Here is a 25374-nt window from a genome sequence, read left to right as displayed (position 1 = left end):
CGTGTGTGAATACAGCACTGACATCTGTTTTGACACTTGACGGTTCATGGCATTTGCTCGGTGACTACAGAAAGCACCGCTACAAGCAGCCTTCTCTGTTCACTTGTGGGCAAGTGAGGAAGTATGTTCCCGGGGTGCCTGGCTGGAAGGGTCCCTGGACTGAGAGAGGCTAGGTGTCTTCAAAAGCACACAGAGGCACCAGACAAAGTACAACGGGCCCTGCGGGTTTTTCCAGACTGTAAATCTTGCGGACGCGGAAAGCCTCCTCTTTCTTCCTCAGAGGGGCTGGTGGGTTTGAACTGCGACCTCTGCCACCTCCTTATTTTAGGAAGTGGCTGTTCCAAATTGGCAGTGAGGAACACACGAGCGAGCGCGGGAATATTTACAGAGCCAGCCAGGTCCACACACACATCACACGTGCACACATTCACGTTCTCGCACTCGCCGTCCACACCGCGCACAACCTAGACCCACCGCCACACACACCTCCGCACGGCCCTCCTCCACACGCACGTCGACACGAGCACGAACCGGGTTCCCACACCCCACGCCGCGTCACGTCGTGCGGCCAGGGGGCGTGGCCTCTGCGGCCCACGGAGAGGAAGCTTGTCCCGGCCGCGCCGCCGTCGGCCGTCGGGGGTCGGAGGTCACGGCGGCGTTGGCCGTGGCGTTTTCTACCCGGAAACCACGGCGGCCGGAGCCCAGCGGAGCCCGCGTTGCGGCGCCGCGAGCCGGGCTGGCCTCTGGTGGTCGCCTCCGGCCCGCGGAGCAGGACGCCGTCCCCGGCGCGGCGGGGAGGATGGTAGCAGGCGGCCCCGGGCCCTCCGCGCGCCGCCGCGAGTGAGCCAGCGCTCCGCCGACAGCCTGGGGCGCCGCGGCCCGCCGGGCGGGGTGAGCGGGCCGGGCCGGGGCCTCCCCATCTCGAGACGCCGGCTCTCGGAGCTCCGGTGTGCGCCGCGTCGTCCCCGAGCTGGCCGGGCTCCGCGGCCGGCGCCGTGAGGCCTGGACTGCGGGGCTCGGCCCCGGGGAGCGACGTGGTCGCCGGTCCTTTCGGCCCGAGGGTCGCGTTGGCGCGCCTTCCCTGTGGGAGCCTCAGGAAGGAGGTGGGAGGGCCTCCCGGAAGTGCGGAAACTTAAAATGGAGCGTGGGGATCCCAAGTGTCCGGCGTCCAGAGGTGGCGTGGCTTTCCTGACGGGCGGGCATTAGTGCCCGAGAGGCCACCGGGAGCCTGTCGTTGGACAGACCCGGGCCCGTGGTGCCGTGCGACGGGTCCGCGCGCCGTGACCGGGGACAGCGCGTGGAAACCGGATGGCTGTGGTTTCGCTCTAGCCCTCCCTGCGTGATGAATGGGGGCGCCTTAGGGGTCCCCCAGAACCGCGACTTTCCGCCTCCAAGGTGAGCCATTCGGCGGGCGGAAAGCGGCCCGGCGACGGGGACTCTTGGATCAATTGTTTTGGCCTCACTGTGCCCTGAAACCCCTGGAATGTTCCCTGGGGCTTACGCGGGAAGGCGCGGGTTCTGAAAGGAAAGCTGAGCACCCAAGACTCCACGTGACTCTGTCCTGGGAGGAGGGTGCTGGAGTTTCTGTGACCTGAGGTGGACTGGAAGGGGCCAGGTCCCCGAATGCCGCTGCCCCAGGATAGAGAGAGAAGGCTCGGTGCAAATGAGTTTCCTCCCACAAGGAATTTATTAGGCTTTAAAATGTGGCCACTGGGAGCTACCAGCTGTTAGGGATGTTGTGGTAAGGCTCGGATAGGGCTTCTGGGAGGAAGAGACCTTTGAATTGGACCTTAAAAGGGTCAGGAGGATTTGGCCCAGTCAGAGGACACCTGGCGGTCTAAGTGGGTTAGGAATTGGCCTTAAGCGTTGAGTTTAGCGTTGGGAGGCGAAGTGGGCAAAGAGGTTGGCAAAGTCAGCTCTTGGAGAAAGGTGAGGTTTTCCACCCCTGGAGGAAACACGAGCAGCCGCCTCTGAGCCCCACGGGGACAGTTCCACCAGCCACATAGAGTTGCTATGAGTCGGAAGGCTAGGAGATTGCAGTTGGTGAAAAGAGTCCCTGAAGTAGACAGTGAAGCACTTGACTCCTACAAACCCACCCAACGGTGCCATGGCAGAAAGGTCTGGCGATCTGCCTGCGGAAAGTCACACAGCCTTGGACCCTTGTGGAGCAGTTCAAGTCCCGGGCAGCCTGTGTGGTTTGGGTTATCCAGGGGTGAAACAGCCAGCAGAGCCAGGTAGCTGGCCGGGTGGGCAGGGGCAGCGGGCAGAGAGGCAGAAGCATAGGTCAGACAGCCTGGCTCCTGGGAGCCTTCTGGGCTCATTTGATGAGTTGCTTTGTTCTGTTGAACTGTGGGTATCACATGGAGGTGTTTGACGTATGTATTGTTTGTTTGAAATGAACTTGAGTGTCCCTAAAGAATCCCAAGACCACTTCAGTTTTACATTTCCTCCTTTTATAGTTACTCAGACGAGTGTTCAGATCCCAGGGGTAAGGAATCTGGGGGCTTTTGAGGCCATGAGCCTTCACTCTAGTGCTGGATAGATTTCGAGGACAACGATGAAGATGCTTTCCTGTCTGGTATGAACAGATGGGAACTTGCACTTGGTGTCTGCAAATCATTTCCGTGTCTGTGTTTAGTTTGCAGGAGCCCTTGTGGAGCGGGGCCTCCGCAGCACTGATTACAGCCAGGTGGTAAGCAGCATGATGGTCAGCAGCAACCTGGGCTTTTGGTCATGTCTGGGAGCCCCCACATGGCAACATGGTTATGTGCTTGATGACTAACTGAAGGGTTGGAGGTTCAAACCCACCCCTAAGTGCCTTGGAAAAAAGACCTGGCCATCTGCTTCTTAAAGGTCACAGCTGTGAAAACCCTGTGGAGTGAGTCCACTTCTACTCTGCACCACGTGGGGCCCCCGGAGTGGGCCTACGGCAAGTCCACTTCACAGATACTGCCGTTCTTGAAGCCGTCTGAAGGCATGCCAGCCTTACAACTAATTTCAGCCCCCTACTAGCTTTCTCCTTAGCATACAGTGTGTGGCTAAGCATGAGGCATGGTGCCTGGCCCTAGCCACTTGCTAAGTGGCAGTGAGTGACAGTCTGCCGCCCATTGGCCTCCGCCTTCTGCTCAAGGCATTCACTGACACCTCTCTTGCAAAACAGCGTGGATGTGTTTCAGTCCGTCATTTGCTGACACTCATTGGGCAGCAGCAGCAGCAGCATTTAATGATCATCACCCGGGCTCTGGAGGCGGTGTGTGATGGTGACCTTGGGCCAGTGAGCTAACTTCCTTATGTCTACTGGCCTCTGTACAAGCCAGATGTTACCAGGATTGTGTACCCGAACCTGTGCAGAGCTGGGCTCAATCTCGTTCACAAAAAGTAGACAGTGGTGCTAGACCTCATTAGTGCCAGGTGGAGGGAGTGCAGGAGCCTGGGGGAAGGACAGGCCATGGAAGCAGGATGCCTTGGAGGTCTCTGGCTGCAGAAGTTAATGCCAGCAGGGACAGCAGGAGCACTGCCTCTGGGAGACATCTCAGGTGGGAACCGCCTTGGTTCCTGCAGGACCAAGTTCCTGAGGCTGGGAGGGAGGCTGGTCGGCTGCACATAGCACTGTGCCTTCCCTCCCAAGGGTCAGCCGGGTGGTGTGATGTCTTTGTTCAGTTTTGGCCCAAGTCCTGTGATGTGCCGAGGAGTGGTCTGAGTGGAGGCCCCGGAGTCGAACGTTTGGGTTGGAGGTGAGGAAATGCACAGTGGTGACCTGAAGCTAGGATTGAGTGTCTCCGTGACTCCAGACACTGGCTCCTTTGAGACTGAGAAGGGCTGGTCGCAGAAATGAGGGGCAGTCGAGGAAGCCAGGTGCTTTAGGAGTTAAGGACCGATGCTCCAAGTTTGCCGTTAGCACCCAGAGTTACTGAAGACAATGGCCCTTTCCCTTGGAGCCTCTTTTTGGAGCCTCTTTCTTACTTGCCCACTGTGAGGGGCTCTTCTGCCCACACTCCCCGCTTCATGGTAGGCCATGGAGGATGGCTTCACCCAGGCCCAAAGGCCGCCAGGGGTTTGAGGTGACCCAGGGTCTGAGACAGTTGAAGCATCGAAGCATCCTCTTCAGCCAAACCTGGGGTCCTCTGACTTGTCTTATCAGGCTCAGGCTCTGCTATCCCCATCCCCCACTCCCCACCAGTCGAAAAGGCCTTGAATTACTGCTTGAGTAATGCGGCTCCCCTGTCAATAGTAAAAACGGCCTCTCCCCAATGCGAGGGACTTAATGTTCTCTCAGCACCAGGCCAGCCTGCCCCCAAGCTGGACATGCAGAGCAAGCTTGCCTCTTGTCCTACCCCTTCTCATCCCCTGCTCCCTGTCCCTGCCTCCCTCAGACACCCAAGAGGTGTATAACAAGATGGCTTTGTTAAACAGGCAGTGCCCCGACAGGGCTCCCATCCCATGATGCTATTATACATCAGTTCCCACAGAAGTCCAAGCACCTCTTTTGTAAAAAGTTTGATTATATTACTTTTCTGTCATCAAAATCTTTATAAAATCGATCTTGGTTTGTTGAGAAACACTGCATGCAGACTTCCGGTTTTGGCCCGAGCAGCATCCTGCTTTTTCAATTATGGGATCATTCTGTACACCACACACAAAACACCCAGGCACAACAGGGCTCATTGTGGTTTGAGGATGTCCTAAGTCGGGGCCCATCTGTATTACCTACTCAGCCACTCTGGGCCTTCTGGCCCGGGTTATAGGGAGTGCCTTAATGTAGCCTAAGTGAAGAGAAGTCACATAATGAGACCTTTATAGGACATCTCATCTTGGATTATAGACTCCCTCTCTTGTCCAGAGATTCCCATCTTAATCTTCGATGAGGAACAGGGTGGTATTGAAGTACTCAGGCCTTGAGGGAGAGGGAGAGATGCTGAAAGGACTTGTGTTCCTGGCAGAATGATATGCCTTTATAATCTATTAGTTTTATCAAGTTTAAAAATGACAGACTTTCCCCCGCCCCCAAGGGTGACTGTTTAACCAAACAGCAGACAGGCCTAGAAGGTGAACATTACGCCACCAGAAGGTCCACAAGCCCTTTAGAACACAGGGGCGGGGGGGACCTGTTTCTGCTCAAGGCCATTTGGATATTTATAAAAATCATTTGTGGCCCAGTTAGCAGCTTAGAAATTAGCTTGTTTATATTTGGTCAAACATTAGCGATCCGGAATGCTGGCCCGTGAGGTGAGCTGGTGCTGATGGTTTCTCAGGCCTTCTGTGACCCTCGAGCCAGACATTCCCCACCCTGCCGTAGAACACCAATCACAGAGAGACCCCAAGCAGCCTGTGCCCAGGGAGAGAGCTCAGCCAGCGAGAAGGGGCAGGCAAGAGGGATAAAGGGACCGAGAACCAGGGAGGTGGTGGGAGGAGGGCTGTGACATTGAGGGGATGGCATCAGTGTTACGGATAAAACTGTGTGGATTGCTAAGTAAATTCTCATCAAATCGCACAATGCAAAGCTGGCTTCTTTTCTTATTTTTAAATGGGGGTGGGACCCCTCAGATTGCTGTCTTCTGTAATGTTAGGCTTGAATTTTATTTCTTCTGGTGTCTTGAGAAGGAGCCCTAGTGGCATAGCAATTAAGCACCCACCAGGTAACCTGAATTACTGTAGGTGGTTCAAACGCACCAGCAGCTCTGTGGGAGAAAGACGTGGTGGTCAGCGTGTGTACCAGTCATAGCCTGAGAGCCCCGGCGGATGGGCACTTCTCTGTCCTGTGTAAGTTAGAGTGGACTTGGCACCATGAGCCGGTGTGAGGTCCCCTGGGAGCGAAGCCTGCCTTTTCCCAGCTCTTCCACTTCTGAGAGAGATGAGGCTTTCTACGCCTGTGGAGAGTTAATGTTCTGTCCTGTCCGGTAGGGTTGCTGTGAGTTGGCAGTGAGTGTGGGCTATCCTTCCTCTGCTTGCTGCTCTTGATTCCCTTGCCCCCTGGGTCTTCACTGGAGCCAGTGGGGCGCAGCACCTGCTTGCCCCCTGCCCTCAGCTCCTTTGTATTTGCTCTCTCCCCTTCCCACTAAGACCCAGTGTCAGAGGTCAGCACTGTACAGAGTTTGGTTTTCTCGAGGGCGCTCTGAAGAACTGAGAGGTGTGAGCTCCTTTTCTGGCTCCTCGTATTTACCCAGCTCTCAGCAGCATTTGGCATTTCCCAAGACCTTTCTTTTTCTTTTTTTCCCCAGACCTTTCTTCAGACTCTCCCCAGCTGCCTTGCAAGGCCATCCTGGGCAGCCCTTTGGGAAGCCCCTACCTTTTCCTTTAAGCCCCCAGTTCATGTGTCTGGAAGGGGCTGGTCTCCCTGTTCACCAGGCTTTCCTTCACATTGTCCATGCACAACTCACTGCAGCGGAAGGCTGGCCTGTTGCACCAGGGTGCTGTGCTGGTGGTTTCTGTTGAGTTTGGTCTATGCTCTGAGCCCGCTCCACTCGCTCTAACCCCCATGCACAGCCGAACGGAATGGTAATGGTGCCCGCTCCTGCGCTACCGTCGTGATCGCTCGCTGTTGGGTGCCAGGCCCCCTCCCAGCACTGTCATGAACAACAGTCTGCTGGGATTCCCAGGGTTTTCAGTGGCTGATTTTCAGAGTTAGGTTACTCGTCTTTCTTCTTATTCTCAGTCTAGAACAGTAGTTCTCAACCTTCCTAATGCTGTGATCCTTAAATGCGGTTCCTCATGTTGCTACTTCATAACTGTCATTTTGCTACTTCTATGAATCAGACGACCCCGGTGAAAGGGTCGTTCGACCCCCCAAAGGGGTCACAACCCACAGTTTGAGAACTACTGGTCTAGCAGCTCTGCTGAAACCTGTTTACCATGGGTGAGCCTGCTGGCATTAGATAGACCAGTGCAAAGCTTCCCACAGCACAGCATCCTGAAAGCCACCATACTGTAACATAGACAGGTTGGCTGTTCAAAGCTACCCGCTTCCCCATGGGAAAGATGAGGCTGCCTGCTCTAGTAAAGAGTCACAGTCTCTCAAACCCTGTGTAGGGTCGTTACGAGTTAGAATCAACACCATGGTAGTGGTTTTTTGTTTTGTTTTGTTAAGATCATTTTATTGGGGGCTCTTACAGCTCTTATAACAACCATACATCAATTGTATCAAGCATATTTGTACATATGTTGCCATCATTATTTTCTAAACATTTACTTTCTGTTTGAGCCCTTGATATCAACTCCTCTTTTTCCCTAACCCCCACCCTTGTGACCCCTTGATAAATTATAAATTATTATTTTCATATCTTATACCAACTGCTGTCTCTCTTCCATGGTTTCTGTTGTTCATCCCCCTGTGCGTATGTGTGTGTGTGGGTGTTAATGTGTCGATCAGTGCGATCCGTTGCTCCTCCTTTCCCCCCTGTCCCCATCTTCCCCTACTCTGGTATCACTAATGTCCATTACTGTTCCTGAGGGGTTTATCTGACCTGGACTCTGTGTGTCGTAAGCTCTTATCTGTACCTGTGTACATGCTCTGGTCTAGTCTGCAGGGAAAGGCAGGACTGGGGTCATGAAAGGGGGGTTGAGGAAGCCTCTAGAAACCAGAGGAATACTGTGTGTTTCATGGGTGTTATACTGCACCCTGGTTGACTCATGACCTTCTGTGAGGGGACGTCCTATTGTCTACAGGTGGATTTTGGTCTCTGCTCCAACCCCCCCTCATTCTCAAGAATGTGTTTTTTTTGTTTATGTTTGTTTGTTTTGGGTCTTTTGATGCCTGTTACCTGATCCTGTCCACACCTCATGATTATACAGACTGGTATGCTTCTTTTGTGTGGGCTTGTTGCTTCTCTGCTAGATGGCCACTTGTTTAACTGCAAACCTTAAAGACCCCAGATCCTATATCTTTTGATAGCCGGAGACTATCAGCTTCACCACATTTGCTTGTGCACCCATTTTTGTCTTCGGCGATCATGCTAGGAGTGTGAGCATTAGAGAATGCCAAGTTGTTAGAACAAAGTGTTCTTGCCTTGAGGCAGGGCTTGAGCAGAGGCCCAAAGTCTGTCCACTACCTCAATATATTGCCAAATATATGTACATATTCCAATACCTTTATTTTTTATTGATGTATTTACATACATACACACCTATGTTTATACCTCTATCCATAGCTTTGCTTCCTAGGTCTTGACTCTTTGCTTTTACTTTCCTCCTGTGAGATGGTGGGGTTTTTTGGTGCTGTTGTTTCAAGTGGCCAAAATTATTACATATTCAGGATAGAAATTTAAAGAATAAAAATAGGATAACTCCTTTGTAAGTTGGTTCTGATGTAAATTTGAATATCAAAAAAGTCTTCATTATTACCTTTTATTAAAATATATTTTAAAAGTATTTATAGTAGCATTATAAATCTAATTTTTGTCTTTTGCTGTTGGAAAAATTACATACAAAACTACAAGCAAGTATGCTTTTTGAACTTGTAACTTCAGACACTTAACCATGTCACTGTTTCTGGTGGATCAGGAGTGAGGGAGCTGTTAGTTGTGCTTCTGGCCGGAGGTCGCCTTGAGCTGCTGTCAAGATGCTGCCTGGGGCTGCAGTCGTCTGAAGGCCCTAGTGGGGAGTCCCGGCTCACTGCCTTGGGTGTTGGCAGGGGCCCTCAAGTTACTCACCATGTGGACCTGGCCACTGGGCTACCTCCAACATTGTGGCTGGCATTCCCCAGAGCCAGTGGTCTAAAAGAGAGATGGAAGCCACACTTTTTGGTGACCTAACCCCAGAAATGGTGCACCCTCATGCCCATATTCTACTGGTCATATGGACGAACCCTAATGTAACATGGGAGGGGATGGCATGAAGCTGTGAACAGCAGGAGGCTGGCATGCACAGGCAGTCAGGGAAATCCTCTTTCCCAAACACACATCGGCTGACAGGCTTCACTGCGTCTTCTCTTGGGGCTCAGGCGTGGCCTGGTTGAGGCAGGAGAGCCTGTTCTCTACTCAGATGTCACCTGGCTAGTGGCTCCAAAATGAAAAGCAGCCCAGGTCCCTCCAAATCTGTATTGCCATCCTTCTCTGCTCCTCTTGAGCATGTTATGGCGGTTCAGATGAGTGTTTGCAGAGCAAATTCGTTTCCCATTCAACAGTTTTGTACACAGTTTGTTTCATGGATTTGGTTGTAATTCTTAGCGGGACAGCATTCTTCCCTGACCCTGCCTGCCTTTTGAACTTTGTGCTTGTGGGCAACCTACAGATAGATTTTAACCTGTCTGTAGCACATAACATTGTTCTATGAAGAAGTGGCTATAGCAGTGGGCTCAAATGTCGCCACAGCTGTGAGAGTGGCACCCTGTTGTTCTGTTAGCTGTAGTGTCCCACGAGTCAGCACCAATGAGCTGGCCCTCAGAACACTGTGGAATGCTAACAGTCAGGTGTGCAGACACAAAAGGAGTACTGTGGCCCAGCCTAACTCCAGTACCCCTGGATCTCACCACACTGTTTACATGTCAGTTGATATTCTTTTGGATACTATGTTTCCAGCAGAGAGCTTATACTGTATTTAAGCAGTCCCCTGCTGTCACTGGGCATGGGATTTTGCAAGGTTGTTTTTTTTAACTTTTAAACCATCTTTGTAGTTAAATTTTTGTTGTCATCAATGGAAATATCCATAGGGTGAAAAGTTCTTAGAAGTTGATTCCAAGAGATGAAAGTAGGCTCCCTTCCACACAACTGATGTTGTTGTTGTTAGATGCGGACAAGTTGGTTCCGACTCACACACAACCCAGTGCACAACAGAACCAAATGCCGAAGGTCTTGTGCCATTTCACAATTGCACGTATGTTTGAGCCCATTGTTACAGCCGCTCTTTTCGGTTGCCTCTCTACTACCAAGCGTGATGTCCTTTTCCAGAGACTGGCCTCTGCTAATAGCATGTCCAAAGTACATTAGAGCTTTCTGGTTGTACTTCTTCCGAGACAGAGCTGTTTGTTCTTCTGGTGGTCTGTGACATGTTGAATATTCTTAGCCAGCACTGGAATTCGAATGCATTATTTCTTCTGCAGTTTGATTTATTTACTGTCCAGCTTCCACATGCAGAGGAGGTGATTGAGAAGACAGTGGCTTGGGTCCGACCCCCCTTAGTCCTCAACGGGATGCCTTTCCTCCGCAGCACTTTAAGGTCTCCCGCAGCAGATTTGCCTGGGGCAGAACGTGATTTTATTTCTTGATTGCTACTTCCACGAGCATTGACTGGGATCCGGGCAAGGTGGAGTCTTTGAAGCATGCCATCTGTTCTCCATTTATCATGAAGTTATCTATTGGCCCAGAGAATTTAGATTTCCTTTGAGGCAGTGGGGTGTGCGATGAGCCACTAGCTGCCAGGTTGGGGAGGAGGTGAGGTTGAGCGGGTGGTGATACTGTGTGCTTTCTCTATTCCCTTCTCTTTTCCCCAGAGCAGAACTTACCCCGTAATTGAAAAGACGACCTCTCATGGTACAGATGGCAGTTTTCTTGTAATTTTTTGCAGAAGAAATACATTCATTTAATCTTTGTTAATTTTGTATTTGAGAGCGCTTGTGGATGGTAGGAAGGGAATTTAAGTTTGTGAAATACTTAGAAATGGAAGTGGCTTTCCTTTCTCCGTGCCGTTCTCTGGATGCGGCCCCTCCTCACGGGCCTAGGTTGATAGTGAGTGCTAGCTAGTCTGTTGGTACGTGTGCCGTGTGTTGGTGTCGCTAAATTCTGGTATGAACATGGCTGTACTGACTTGTTTTCTCAAGATGTGACATTTGAATTCATTTTCTCCGATTTTTCCAACTGTTTCATAATTGTCCTTGCAGGTGGTAAGTAGGTCCCACTTATATTTATGTATGATCAGATTTGTTCACATTTCTTAAAAATGGAGCGGAATTCTAAAGTACCCTTGATGTTTTTATTTCCTGATTCTATTCATTGGAACCTAAGTCGCCTCATTTCCAGATGATTTGTAGTTGATGTGTAAAGCTCTGGTTCAGTTTTTTAATGCATTTGCATTTTTCAGTCACCTGTTTCATGCCAAGATAGTGACTCTGCAGTCATAACTAGGGCTTGGTGCCTGTCCCCCACCCTCCACTCTCCACCCCGGACGTACAATTGGGTTGAGAGTATAGCGGTGCCATAAAAGTGGAAGAGGCCCCTTCTCTAGAGGAACTGGGGCAGGGCAGGGCTTAGGGGGTTCAGGAGAAGATTTGTAGAAGAGGTTATCCTTCAGTCATGAAAAGAGAACATTGGGGTAGCAATGGTGTACTTGAAAGCTTGACACAGCATGTCTCTTCTGGGCATTTCAAGGTCGAAGGTTCAAACCCAACAGCCGTTCTGTGGAAGAAAGTGCAGCAGTTCTCAACCTGTGGATCGCGACCCCTTTGGGGGTGAAGGACCCTTTCACGGGGTTAGCTAAGACCATCAGAAAACACACAAATATTTTACAATATATAATTACATAATGTTTTGTGATTAATCACTATGCTTTAATTATGTTCAATTTGTAACAATGAAAATACATCCTGTATGTCAGCTGTTTACATTACGATTCATCACAGTAGCAAAATGACAGTTATGAAGTAGCAACGCACATAATGTTATGGTTGGGGTCACCACCGCACAAGGAACTGTATTAGGAGGCTGAGAACCGCCGGCCTGGTGGAACCTTAGAGTAGGGCGTTGAAGTGAGCACACTGAAGCCGAAGACGCAGCTCTGTGGGTTGCCACCCTGAGGGCTTGGACTTATCCCTTGACCATCCGCAGCCCTGGCCGATGGGCGGGTAGCAGGATTAGGTTTGCATTTGGTAGAAATCCCTGGTGACCTCAGGGCAAATGGATTGTTTAGGAACCAGAAAACCCAGTTGAGGCTCTTGGAACGTGACACCCAAAAGCTGGCGAGAACCTGAGAGGAGCAGCTGAATGGAGGAAGAAGTCAGAAATGCTCAAGAAGTAGAAACTGGTGGGATTTAGGCAAGAGCAGAAGTCTAGGATTTGCCCCAGAGTTCTCCACTGAGATGAGGTACACAAGAAGGGAAATCGAGTTGGGGTGAAATCAGATAAGTTCTGTTTTGAATGTATTGAACAAAACTAGAAGAACTCTCTGCTACTGAATCGAGTCTGCGTCACCTCATAGCAACCCTGTCAGGATGTCTGAGGAGGTCAGTCTTTATGGGAGCAGACAGCCTTATCTCTCTCCCAAGGAGTTCCTGATAGGTTTGAACCTCCAACCCTGTGGTTAGCAGCCAACACTTATCCCAGAGTACCACCAGTGGGCCCTTGGACATAGAGGTCTCAGGACCGTAGAGATGCCTAGAGGGTTGGTGCAATTCAGTTATCAGTCTCCACCAAGAGTGGCCTGGTAAGCTACAGTGGAAGAATCAGCCCTTGGAAGCCCTAGAGTGCATTTCTCCTCTGACACACACAGGGGGGGATGTCCCTGAGGCAGAACCAGCTCAAGTACACCTGGCCCCCCACCCCCTTCCTCATCATCTTAAGACGACAAAGGCAGAGTGGGTGAATCTGGGAAAAAACAGCAGGACTGGCTGGCAGATTAGATTTGGGGTGGTGAGAGGAAGGACTGTGGCTTGGGAAATTCATATCCTGAAAGGCTTACATTAGAAATTAAGAAAAATAATATTAACAATCAAACAAGTTAGGAGTTCAACTGAAGAAGCTAGACAATGCCAGCAGTCAACCCAAAGAAAGTATGCGGAAGAAGCTATTAGAGCATGCCTAGAAATGGCCTACCTAGAAAACAAAGACGTGCTGTAGATGTGGTCTCTAAAAGCAGACCCAGGGATTTGGAAACATGGAGGCCGTAGAGCTCAAAGACACGAACGCTGCTCATGACAAAGAGTGGAAGTTGTCAAAGCCAACATACAGTGGACAGTAGACTAGAGTATAATACAGTTTACCAAAATTGACTCAATAGAAACAGAAATCAGAGACTAACAGCCATTTAAAAACATGAATAAGGAGTTAAGTCAATTCAACAAAATACAAAACCAAACAAAAACTTGGCCAGCCCACATGGTTTTGTAGCCAAGTGCTCCAGACTTCTGGGAATTAGCAGCGCCTATCCTGTACAAACTGTTCTAGAAAACAGATAGGAGTGGACAAATTCAACTGATTGCCTGAGGCTCCTCAACTAGCCAGGGAGAATATGCTGCTGGCCTAGAACTTTCTGGACTCCCTGATGAGCAGATGGGAAAGTTCAGGATACAACCTAACAAATGTAAGTTGCTTTTAAACATTGCAGCCACGGAATAGAAATATTAGTCCACATAGGAAAATTTAGTAGCATAACTCATGTAACAAAACTGGCAGTAACCACTGCTTGATCAACGGCTACAGATAAGTAGTCATCAGAAGGTAACACTTTACAATTTTAATCTCTTCGCCAACTCAGGATAGAATGAAGCATCCTTAACCTACCTGGTGAGGGATTCCTATCTAGCGGATAGCAAGTAGCCGGTACATTAAAAACGTCTCCTTTAAAGTAAAGTGAGGGTTCTTACTGTGGCCACTTTTGGTCATCATTTCATGGGAGGCTCTAGTCAAAGTAATTGAGGAAAAAAAATCATATCAGGCTTGGAAAGGAGGAAGTGACAATTCTTGGTGGACAATGAGCCTTTCTACCCAATCCAAGAGAAGCTACAAATAGATTGTTACATTTTAAGATTTTAGCAAAGTGACCAGAATCAAGATCAATATACAGAAGTCAATTGCTTTTCTATAAACTAAGAAACATAGAAAATTTAATTTTTAGAAGATACCACTGTAAAGAGTTCTGGTGACTGTGGGCTGAGTGTCGGAGTGCTTAATCACAAGGTCAACGGTTCAAACCGGCAACTCTGAGGGAGAAAGATGAGACCATCTGACTTCACGAAGACAGAATTACCTCTGAGACCGCGGGTCAGTTTGTTTGTAAATCATCACTTTCGCTCTGTCTGCCAGTGTGACTTGACTCTAACAAGGTGTTGGTCTGTGTTGACTAGAGAAACACATTCATAGACACTCATGTGTATAAGAAAGAGCTTTAGGTACAAGAGTAATTGAATATTGAGAAAACATCCCAGCCCAGTCCAGATCAAGTCCATAAGTTGGATAATAGTCCATATGTCTTATACCAATCTATAAATTCCTCTTCAGACTCATGAAACACATGCAAAGACACTGAATGCAGAAAGATCGCAGGCCAGTGGGTGGGAAATCTTGTGGATCCAGTGGCAGTGGAACCATCTCTGCTGTTAGAGGTCTCCATGTGGCTCCTTCAGTTTTAGGGCTCTAGTTTAGCTGCATGTGTCTTGTCTGTAGGAATGTCTCACAGGGAGTGAGTCTGTTTCCTCCCTCCAATGAGCTATACATCTCCTTAGCGCGTCCAAATGAGGTCATCAAGCTGTGACCTGATTCACAGGCTAAGCTCCACCCCTTCATTCCTAAGTCTCAAATTGACAACAGACTATGCATCTTGTTTGTGGTAGTTACCTAAAGACTTTTCCTTTACAAAGGGGAAAGAAAAAAATTTTTTTTCAGTGAAAAACAGAAGTAGACCCCTGTGTTAGTCTGGGTACTTTAAAGAAACAAATCCACAGAAACTCATGTATAAGAGAATTTTATATAAAGGTTAAGTGTGCATCAAAAAAACACACTCAAACCCAGTGCTGCCCAAGCCCACAAGTCCAACATTAACCCATTAACCCATATGTTCAACACCAATCCACAAAGTCGTCCTCCATCTCACAAAACAGACACAATGATGCTGACTGCAGGAGGAAAGCCGAGTCAGTGAATGTGTAAACATCTCAGCACTGGCAGGAGTCTCCACATGGCTGCTCCAGCACCCAGGGCTGCATCGGGGTAGGTTTGTGGCTTCTCAGGGATGTCTTGCATGAAGTGAGCCTTGCCAGCTGGAGCAGGGAACTGGCTAAGGCATCTGCACCCTGGTGTGACCATCAGAAAGCAAGATACCTGAGAACTAGAAAGGCGAGGCTCACCGAGCCATTTATCCTTGCGCCCTTCGACCCCATATGTGTTTGTGTGTTTATTGGCCAGGTTGGCACAATAAACTACCTCAACCCCCAAATGAAGAGACCATGTTTGGTCAAGTTGGAAAGTCAGGCAAACAAGGGCAGTGTTCAGTGAGATGAGTGGACATAGCTGCCCCAGCACTGGGCTCAACCATCTCAGAGTTGTTGGTGATGCTGAGTGGTAGCAGCTTGCTCTGTTATACCTGGAGTCACCAGGTATTAGAGCCGACTCAGTGACAGCTAACACAAAAAATTGTGTATGTGTGTACTATACATTTATATATACAGATGTACAAGGGAGCTTTAAAAAGTTCACAGAAAATTTCTCTTCATTCTGTTTTGGCATGAAGTTCATACAAGTATGAAAACACACACACATTGTTATTCCTGTAGTGTGCCCTTGAGTTGATTTTGATGCACACCATACACTCTACTAGGACAGGGCAGACTTGCCCAGTTAGGGCTTGCTTTATGGGAGCAAAGCAGCAGGCCTTCTTCCTGTGCATAGCTGATGGGTTGAAGCCAAGCCTTTTGGTCAGCACTCAAGCACTTACCCATTGCACTCTCGAGGGCTCTCTCTCTCTGTATTTGGGGTCTTCAAGAGGTCGTGGGAAAGTGGCATTAAAAGATACTGGAGGGTGTGGGTGAGGGGAGACGGTGTCAAGGAGTCCGGGAAGGAAAAGAGTGCTGTAAACTGACGGTTGCAGCCATTGTGTAATACTGCTTGGCGTGATTAACCAGGAATGACTGAATATATATATTAACTTCCAGTTAATAATACTGTTTTTTAAAACAGGGGAAAAAAGATAATAGAATTTCCCCATAGACCTTTTGAAGCCCCTTCGAACGTAGATGAGCGAGAGCTTTCAGTGTCGCATCAGTTTGTTGAAACATCCCAGCTGCTCTTCTGTCTGCTCCTGGGCCTTGTTGTCACCAGTGTCTTCACTGCAGTGTGGGCTTCCTTCCTGCGGTAACATCAGTTCTTGGTCACATGCCGCCTCCTGAAGTGGTTAAACGTCAGCCAGTTCCTGTGCGCACACCGACAGTGTCTTCCTTCCATCTTCTTTTGGGCCTGTTTGTAAAGCAGTATTTCGCCCAAAGACATTTCAGTTTAAGACTTGAATTTTTTTTCTTCACTTCTTTGAACTTGAGAAATGTCAAGCATATTCTTCCTCTTGGGCTTTTCAAATTCTGTCTTTGCACATTTCCTTTAATACTTTTCTGTCTTCTTGAGCTGCCCTTCGAAATCTGTTTAGCCTTTTGCTTTGTCAGTTCCACAATCTACGTTGACTGCACTGCATTCAAGAGCAAGGTTCACAGGCTCTTCTGATACCCATTTGGGGCTTCCTTGTCTTTTTAATGACCTGTTGCTTCCTTCATGTATGGTAATCATGTCATCCCACAATAGACTGGTGATTGCATCTAGTCTGTTCTTGAGATGGTCTTTGAATTCAGATGGGATATAGTCATGGTGTATTTTTGGCTCTTATGGATTCTTGTGGGCTCGTGTTTTAATTTTTTTCAGCTTCAACCTGAACTTACATATAAGCAGTTGACGGTCTGCTCCACAGTTGACCTTTGTTTTCTGATGGGTGAGAGTGAGCTTCTCCATGGTGCTTTTTTCCTATATGTAGCTGATTTGATTCCTCTGTATTCCATCTGGTGAGGTCCATGTGTCTAGTTGCTGTTTGTGTTGTTGAAAAAGTTATTTTCCATGAGTAATATGTTGACTTTGGAAAACTTCCATGATCTCCAGCGTGATTTCTAGCACCATGTTTACATCTAACTACTCACCCTCCTCGCTTCCAGCCTTCACACTCCCATCACCAGTGCATCTTGATGGTGTGTGTGAGATCCATGTTAAACTGCAGAAGTCGGTTTACAAACCTTCAGTATGTTCATTTGGGCATGCATGGTGGGACATAAATTTGAATAATAGTCTTTAAGAGGTCTTTGTGGCACGAGGAGGACATCACAGACCGCATTGTACTTAAGGCTGGATCTTTGAACTGTTCTCATCTCAGGATGATTCTGATGTTGCCCCTCTTCAATTTGTCATTTCTTTTTTTTTAAAAAATAATTTTAACAATTTATTAGGGGCTCATACAATTCTTATCACAGTTCATACATATACATACATCAATTGTATAAAGCACATCTGTACAGTCTTTGCCCTAATCATTTTTTTCTCCTCTTTTCTTTTTTTACATTTTATTAGGGACTCCAACAACTCTTACCACAATCCATACATATACGTACATCACTTGTATAAAGCACATCCATACATTCCCTGCCCCAATCATTCTCAAGGCATTTGCTCTCCACTTAAGCCCCTTGCATCAGGTCCTCTTTTTTTTTTACCCTCCCTCCCCTTTCCCCCCTCCCTCATGTGCCCTTGGTAATTTATACCTCGTTATTTTGTCATATCTTGCCCTATCCGGAGTCTCCCTTCCCCCCTTCTCTGCTGTCCCTCTCCCAGGGAAGAGGTCACATGTGGATCCTTATAATCAGTTCCCCCCAATTTGTCATTTCTGGTACATTGCTACATGTAGATTCACAGTGACATTATATAGGGCTTCTGAGGCATTGTGAAACTTTATGGGAGCAGACAGCCCCAGTTTTCTCCTGTGTGGAATGCCTCATGTATTTGAACCCATGCTTGAACCTGGGCTTGGTTAGCCCATTACCTCCAGGGTTCCTGATAGAGTTTATGATTATCTGTTTCAAAATGCTCAATACCAGTCCATTTTAGCTCAGTAATGTCTGAGCTATATATCTTCACGCATTCCATTTGTTTTTTAAAAACTTCCAGTAATCCTAGGTCCATTCCATGCCCTGACTATTCCCAGATGTTTACAGCTGTTTCTTTGACTGGATTGCAGTGAGTTTGGTTTGGTTTTCGGTGAGTCATGAAAGGGAGTTGTGATGACCTTATCCTGCCTCCAGGGGCAGCCTATTAAAGAAACCCAACCCAAACTCAACTCAACCCCACTGCCATTGAGTCTATTCTGACTCAGCAACCCTACAAAGGACTCTTGAGACACTGACTCTCAACAGAGGAGGCAGTCTCATCTTTCTCCCATGGAGTGGCTGGTAGATGTGAACCACTGACCTTTTGAGGGCCTTAAGCAGGGATATTCTATAATTCAGTCAATACTTATTGGGCACCTACTCCATGCCAAGTACTGGGCTGGGCATCAGCGATTCGTCACAGTGAACAGGACAGAATGTTGCCTAAACAGAACTCATCTTTTCGCTGGTGAGAAATGAGAGCGTTCCCAGACTGTTTGTATGCATTGTGGAATTATTATTGCCCTCGCAGTAGAGAAGCAGGCATGCTCGGTAGAGACTCTAGAGGTTTCAGAGCAGCGGAGACAGTGCCTGTTTTTCAAACCCCCACTTTGCTGAGTTCGCCACAGTTGGTACTTTACCCTCCTTGCCTGTGGAGCGTATTGGTGACCAACACATTAGCCGAGTTCAATAGTGAGTGGTGCCCCACCAGCACCACAGTCTCTCTCTCTCTGCAGTTTCCCCTGGCAGGTCTGTCCAGCAAGCTCTGACATTCGTGCCCCTTGCTTTCAGGTGGAGCTGTCAGAATAATGTTCAACATCAACCCCCTGGAGAACCTGAAGCTGTACATCAGCAGCCGCCCCCCGCTGGTGGTCTTCATGATCAGTGTGAGCGCCATGGCCATCGCCTTCCTAACCCTAGGCTACTTCTTCAAAATCAAGGAAATTAAGTCACCGGGAATGGCCGAGGTATGGCAGAGCCAGGCGGGTGGGGACTGGTCCAGCTCTGGCTCCGACTTCCTCTCTCTTGTCAGGGAGAAAGATCGACCATTATCTTCCATCCTTTCTGGGACTCACTTGTCTAGGAGTAGATACAGCTGACCTCGCTGCCAGCAGGTTCTGAGCTTCCCAGTCAAACGGGTCATTTTCTGTAAGTGTGCTACAGGCGCCGTTTGGTGCTTGGCCTGCTTGCGTACATCGCAGCTACTTCAGAATCTCCTGTCCGTGAAGCACACGTAGTCCACATTATGAACGTGAGGGAGGTTTGTGAAGGCCTGGCCGTGGTTCCTCGTAAACACTGGGCCCTGAGCGCTGTAGGCAGTCCCCTCTGTAGGGTGTGACACCATGCCCCCCTGAGACTCGGGGCTGTGCTCTTGCTGTGGGGATGCTCTGGGGCCACTCACCCCGTTTCTCTGTGTCGCTTCCCGGAAGGACTGGAACATGTTCCTGCTGCGGCTTAATGATCTAGACTTGTGTGTATCCGAGAACGAAACACTGAAGCATCTCACCAATGACACGACGACACCAGAAAGCACAGTGAACAGTGGGCCGGCCCGGGGCCCCACCCAGGTCCCCCAGGGCCTGGAGGACTCAGGCTCTGTGAACATCTCTGTTGCCATCACCCTGACGCTGGACCCACTCAGGCCTTTCGGGGGATACTCGCGCAACGTCACTCACCTGTACTCGACCGTCCTAGGGCAGCAGATTGGGCTCTCAGGTACGTGGGTGCTGGTGGTTACCCTCAAGAACTTGTAGCAGCTACTGGGGAGAGGCAGCCGCGCCATTGCTTCTCTGCCTCTGACTGCTGGTTTGCCTGTGTCTTCCCTTGGGTTGAGTTGAAAGCCGAGAAGGCACCATTTTGTTCACCGAAAACTCAATACAACACTGTCACAAGGGAAACAAACAAAACAGGGAGGTGGGGCTAGGACCGATGGCCAGCTGCTTGGGGAAAGCCTGGGAGCATGGCCTCGCTTTTGCCTGGTTATCTTCACCTACTGAGAAGCAGCTTAGGTCCAGTCCGTTCCTCTTGAGCTTTGAAGACAAAGCACAGTAGCTGCTGCCCTTTGTTCTGCTGCAGCTTTGTTCTGCACTCTGTTGTCTGCAGGACGAGGGAGAAAAGGCCCATGGCCTGGTCTCTCCCCTTAGGGATCCTGGTAGAGGCAGGGTGTGAGCATACCTGGCACCCAGGAAACACCCTGTACATGTTTGGTGGGCCCTGTTTAGAATGGACTGACAGGAAGTGGTGCGTGTAGCCAGCCTGCACGAAATCCGGGGCTGGCTCAGTGAGGACAGGGCAGCTGAGGAGGCAATGGCAGCTGGAATAGGTGGGAACGGCCCGGGCCTTGGAAGAAAAACTGCCGGTTGGCTGTGCCACCTGCCACCATGTGTGTAAGCACAACAACAGTTATGGGAGTGGCGCACGACCAGGCAGTCTGGGTTCTCTTGACTGGGGCCACAGTGAGTTGGAATTGCCTGTCAGGCTCCTATGGGTGGTTGCAGGTACGTGGCCCCTGGTTGGCTGGGGAGTTTCATGACCTCATCTGGGTTCCAGTTTAAGTGCCCCCACTGGGCAGTCTTAGGACGGCCTTCCTCACGTCTGCCAAGCCCTCGGAACCTCGGGGGCAGCGACACTCGTGGTGGGGGGTGTGAGTGAACCCGGCCGTCAGGAAGATTGGAAGATGGTAAGGAGCGCTCTGTGGAGGATGACGCCTGGGCTCCTGAGAAGCCTCTCTCCGAACAGTGTCGTCATCGTCATTGACCCTGGCTGCAGCGCCAGCCCACGGCTGTTGTTCCTGAACCCCACAGGAGGCAGGCCTCTGGCCTACTTGGGGGCCCAGGTGGTTGGCTTCAGGACACTGATGGTGGGGCTTCTTCTCTCTCCTCCCCCAGGCAGGGAGGCCCACGAGGAGATCAATGTCACCTTCACGCTGCCCACAGCCTGGAGCGCAGACGACTGCGCGCTCCACGGCCACTGCGAGCAGGTGGTCTTCACGACCTGCATGACCCTCACTGCCGCCCTTGGTGTGTTCCCTGTCACCGTGTAAGTGTGCCGTGGGCGGGCTCCGTGGGGCTGTGGCTGTTGGGGTCCATGAGGGAGGCAGCCTTCTGCATCCTGACACAGGCTATTAGTGGTTCAGCCAGTTCCTGCGACCACCTTTAGGTCACCTTTCCTTCGAGGGGAGAAGCAGTGTGCCACAGTCCTGACAAAGCCCACTTGACCCTGGGCTGATGGATGGAAGTGGCCAGAAGGACCTCCAGTGAAGGTGCTGAAAGATCAGGGTGGTTCACCTTCATTATCCAGAAAGTGTCAGGGGCATAACGAGCCTGCTTTTCCATCGGTATAGCCACGCTCTGTGAGACATCTGCTTTGGAATTGTTGGTGTGGCAATCAGCGTCCTCTTTCAGTTTAGCAACATTGTTTATTGACCTCTCCTTTCTCTGTCAAGACTTACAATGTAGTGATAGAAAACCTCTATAAGCAAACTAAACGAAAAGGTGTCAAGTCCAAGGACAGAGCAGAGCAGCCCCCTAGGGTCACCCAGACCATCCTGTCCTCTTTTTAGATGCTCACTGCCACCTCCCTCCCGAGAGAGCAGCTGGTGGGTTAGAAGCCGGTGGTCGACCACTGAGCCACCAGGGCCCCAGGTTGAGAAATGAATGCCCCAGACAGGGCCCATTGAAAAATTGAAAATAATTCTGTGGTGAATCCTTTGTAGTCAGAATAATCATCTGGGGGGGGGGGGTGTATCTCGCTGTCTGCAGGGCAAGGGCATACGGGCTGGGCCTGCTGGTGCTGGTAACGCCTGAAGCCTGGGGTGTGGCCCAGAACTTAATAGACTTCGGAGGACCAGGTGGGGCCCCATCAGCAGTTGTTGGGATTCCAAAGGCCAGAGTCTTTTAACACCCCAACTGCTTTACGTCAGGTGCTTGTTTTCCGTTCCATGTGTATTATTAAAAATTAAAAGGCCTGAAACTAAAAATAGAAAAAATACATCACGTATGACAAAGAAACCTGATTTTGCCAGAAATACGTTAGTCATGTCTTCTGCCTCCTCCCCACCTATGTGGTTTGGCTTGGAAGGTGCCAGGGGCAGGGTTCAAACCCAAGTCAATCCCACTGCCATCAAGTCAGTCCTGACTCAGGGCAGCTGATGCAGGGAGTCTGAGCAGACAGCCTCGTCTTTCTCCTCCGCAGAGGCTGGAGACCCAGTGCCTAACCCATAGCACCACCGAGATTGGGCAGGGCAGAGGGGCAGCATGTGTGTGGTCTCGTCACTCACTGAGCTGGTGTGTCTCCCTCTCTCCCTGCAGACAGCCCCCACACTGCATCCCGGACACATACAGCAACGCCACGCTCTGGTACAAGATCTTCACCACAGCCAGAGACGCCAACACAAAATACGCCCAAGACTACAATCCCTTCTGGTGTTACAAGGGGGCCATTGGGAAAGTCTACCATGCATTCAACCCCAAGCTCACAGTCATTGTTCCAGATGTAAGTCAGGAAACCCGTGCACATGTGTGTGGGAGGGAGCGAGTGGGGCAGGGCCTGGGATGTTCAGAACCCAGCCCCCTTGCCATAGTCTGTTCCAACTCAGAGTGACCCTCAGAGCGCAGATGCTCCCGGGGGCTTTTGGAGCCAGAAATCTTGACAGAAGCAGACAGCCACCTCTTTCTCCCTTGGGGCAGCCCCCAAATGCTGAGCTACTGTGCCTCAGTGCACCCACCCTTAGGCCCCGACTCTCTCCCTGGGTTGCTGTCTCCTGCCTAGATTTCCCGCTGGTGTAAGAGATGAGGGAGTCGGGGAGACTTGAGAAATCGCTCCATTCTTGGAGGGGACGGGTCTTGTTCGTTCCTCCATCTTGTGCTTTCCCTTCCTCATCCACTGCGCTCCAAGGGCAGCTTGGGAGTTCTGGGGAGATTGACACCAGTCCATGAGAGGGGGTGGGTGTCAGCACCAACAGGACCTGCCGCTGACTCTTCAGAGCTTGGAAAGCAGGAGTGAGGGGGGGAGGTGGCTTCTTGGCCAGATACTGAAGGCAGAGTAGAGCTGGAATTTGCAAAGAACAAAGGGGAGAAGGAATCTAGTCATCTGGACGCACATGCTTCGTCTGCAGTCGGTGCCTGGAGACTTGCCGAGGCCGACCTTGCAAGGGCTGCAGGCTTAGTTCCAGGCCCCCCTGCGGGAAAGCAAGTGGCACAGTGGCATCAATCGAGTGCCTTGGCCTCCAGTTCGTACAAAGGAGATGTCAGCGCTAGACCACAGCCTGTGAAGTGTGCAATGACCTGACAAAAAAGCTGGAAGTCCTGTCAGGATGACTACAATTAGAGTCAGGGGTCCCTGGGCAGGGAGGGCCTGGCTGAGTGGAGTCCCATGGGCAGAGACCAGGCTGCTCTCCAGGAGCACCATCACGGCACCTCTGGATGTCCAGCTGCCATAGCTTAGAGCCAGCAGGAGCCGTGGATGAGGGAAGGCATCTCACCCCGTGTCTCACCCCTCTGTGTAGGATGACCGCTCCCTGATAAACCTGCACCTCATGCACACCAGCTACTTCCTCTTCGTGATGGTGATAACCATGTTCTGCTACGCCGTTATCAAAGGCAGACCAAGCAAACTACGTCAAAGCAATCCTGAATTCTGTCCTGAGAAGGTGAGCCGGAGGGGTGGCTGGGTTTGACTCCTTCCCGTGTGCCCCACTCGTTGAGAAAGCCCCGCCATTCTCTGTGTCAGAATCTCCAACTCCAGCTCACGGCGTGGATCAGTTCCCCGTCAGAGTGAGAATTGCCCCAGAGGTTTCCCAGCCCGAACCTCGTCCTTCTCCAGGCAGCGGCTTGTTGGCGGGTTTGAACCACCAACTTGAGGGTTAGCAGCCCACTGCTTATGCAGTAGTGCCTGCAGGTCTCCTGGGGATTCTTTCTTGCCGCAGCATGTCCACGCAGGCTCACACAGCCCCAAGGACAAGGTAGAACCGCCCGTGTGGGTTCCCGAGAGTGTCAGTCACTCTTTGAGGGAGTAGAAAGCTTCAACGTTCTTCTGCAGAGCGGCTGGTGGTTTTGACCTGTAGTTAGCAGGCCAGTGCCTAAGCACTACATCATCGGAGCACCGTCAGGATCAGTCTTTATTCCTCTGCCTCACCCCGGGTGCTGAAGGCAGCGGCTGGGGGAGTAGCGCTCTCTGCTGGAAAGCAGCTGACATGGGTGAGGAGTCGCCCAAAGGGACAGCAACTGCTGTGCCCTGGTGATGTGAAGTTACAGCACCAGGCCTGTGGGTGGAGCCCAGGAGTCAGGAGGGTGGGGCTGGGCTGGGGCTGTCATCCTTTGGGAGGCGGGTATGGCAACCGCGGGACTGCTGTCCGCTGACTCAACCCTACCCTTGCAGAAGACGGTACAGGCAAGTGTGTCTCACAAATATGAGGGTCTTCAGGAAATCCATGGGTGTTTTCCCACCAATGTCTAGAAGTTCCTCCGTATTTCTGCACCGAGAAAAGCTTGTTTGTTTTTCGGGTAGAAGCAAACCCCAAAGGATGACAGGGGACGAGGGCCCACCTCCTGTCCATTTCTTAAGGGAAGGCGGGATTGAGTGGCCTACCCCCTGTCGGACCGGCTGGCCTGTCCTGCTCTCTTCCAGGTGGCTTTGGCTGAAGCTTAACCACCCCTGGTTTTCCTGGGAGAGACGGCGAGAACTGCAATCATTGCCTGCTGCACCCGGTCGGCCTGGACACTCTGTGAACACATTGTCTTGCAATGTTGGGTTATTCCAGCCAAAGACATTTCAAGTGCCTGTAACTGATTTGTACATATTTATAAAACTCGATTCGAAACTGGTTCCATGATGCACGTGCTTTGCCCTGGGGCAGCCAGGACCCAGCCGGGGGTGGGGGTGTATGTGTCTCTGCACCAGGGGGTCTTTGACAGCTTAGGGAGCAGCAGCGGCTTGCTAGGCCCTCATCGGCTGGGGCAGGTCCTGCCATCTTCACCCAGGGGTTGTGGTTGACTTTGGTCCTGCCCACTGCGTACAGAGCTCGGGGACAGGTCTGCACTCCCGAGATGACCCTGCATCTCCAAACCCCAGTCCATTTCCCAGATAGTCCATGGCTTCAATGATCACAGTGACCATGGTGATACCTCGCTCTCGGTTTTGCTTGCAAGGAAGCGTCCCTATCTTTCTAAGGTTTTTCATTTGTTCCTATTTTCCTTTGAAGGAAATAAAAGAGTCACATTGGAAATCTGCTTTTGTAGTCAGGACAGAGCTATGCTTTCCTCTGCGGCCATGGCAAAGTCACAGCCGAGCAAGGTCAAGGAGGAAGTTCCCTTTCTCATGGGGTCGCCTGCCCCTCTGCTGCCGCTTCCTCTGCCACACAGTCACAGCCATGTCCTTGCTCTGAAGGGCCTACGTGGGTCACAGGCCCTGTGGTTATTTGCCTTTGACTGCTGCACGGACTCAGCTCACAGAGCCCGACCCGCAGTGGAACACAGCAGCACTGCCCGGGCGTGTCGCAGCTGTCTCCTTGCTGGGTGCCTGTCAGCAGGCCTTGCTTTCGGTGCCACCTTGACTACCAGCTCCTC

The 25374-nt window shown here is 50.6% G+C and overlaps 1 protein-coding gene across 2 annotated transcripts; it reads left to right on the top strand.

Moving 5' to 3' along the window:
* Positions 1 to 632: 632 nt before the first annotated feature.
* TMEM248 (transmembrane protein 248) lies at positions 633 to 24633 on the top strand. 2 transcript variants are annotated; one of them, XM_075565006.1, is made up of 7 exons: positions 633 to 891; positions 18602 to 18777; positions 19240 to 19525; positions 20698 to 20848; positions 22120 to 22303; positions 23316 to 23459; positions 24437 to 24633. In XM_075565006.1, exons 2-7 carry the CDS (start codon positions 18619 to 18621, stop codon positions 24455 to 24457), a joined length of 945 nt encoding a protein of 314 aa, XP_075421121.1. In that variant the 5' UTR covers positions 633 to 891; positions 18602 to 18618; the 3' UTR covers positions 24458 to 24633. The 2 variants fall into 2 exon arrangements, with proteins under 2 accessions (XP_075421121.1, XP_075421122.1); XM_075565007.1 differs by lacking the exon at positions 633 to 891 and adding an exon at positions 1180 to 1395.
* The last annotated feature ends 741 nt before the right edge of the window (positions 24634 to 25374 follow it).

Source organism: Tenrec ecaudatus, chromosome 12 (genome assembly GCF_050624435.1).
Source record: "Tenrec ecaudatus isolate mTenEca1 chromosome 12, mTenEca1.hap1, whole genome shotgun sequence".
NCBI classification, from domain to species: Eukaryota; Metazoa; Chordata; class Mammalia; order Afrosoricida; family Tenrecidae; genus Tenrec; species Tenrec ecaudatus.
This window is presented reverse-complemented; position numbering and strand designations above follow the sequence as displayed.

Coding starts and splice junctions, on each gene's coding strand:
- TMEM248 (XM_075565006.1), top strand. CDS start 18,619: ATGTTCAACATCAACCCCCTGGAGAACCTGAAGCTGTACATCAGCAGC. Junction 19,526..20,697: donor GCAGCAGATTGGGCTCTCAG/GTACGTGGGTGC, acceptor CTCCTCCCCCAG/GCAGGGAGGCCCACGAGGAG. Junction 23,460..24,436: donor CTGAATTCTGTCCTGAGAAG/GTGAGCCGGAGG, acceptor GCTCTCTTCCAG/GTGGCTTTGGCTGAAGCTTA.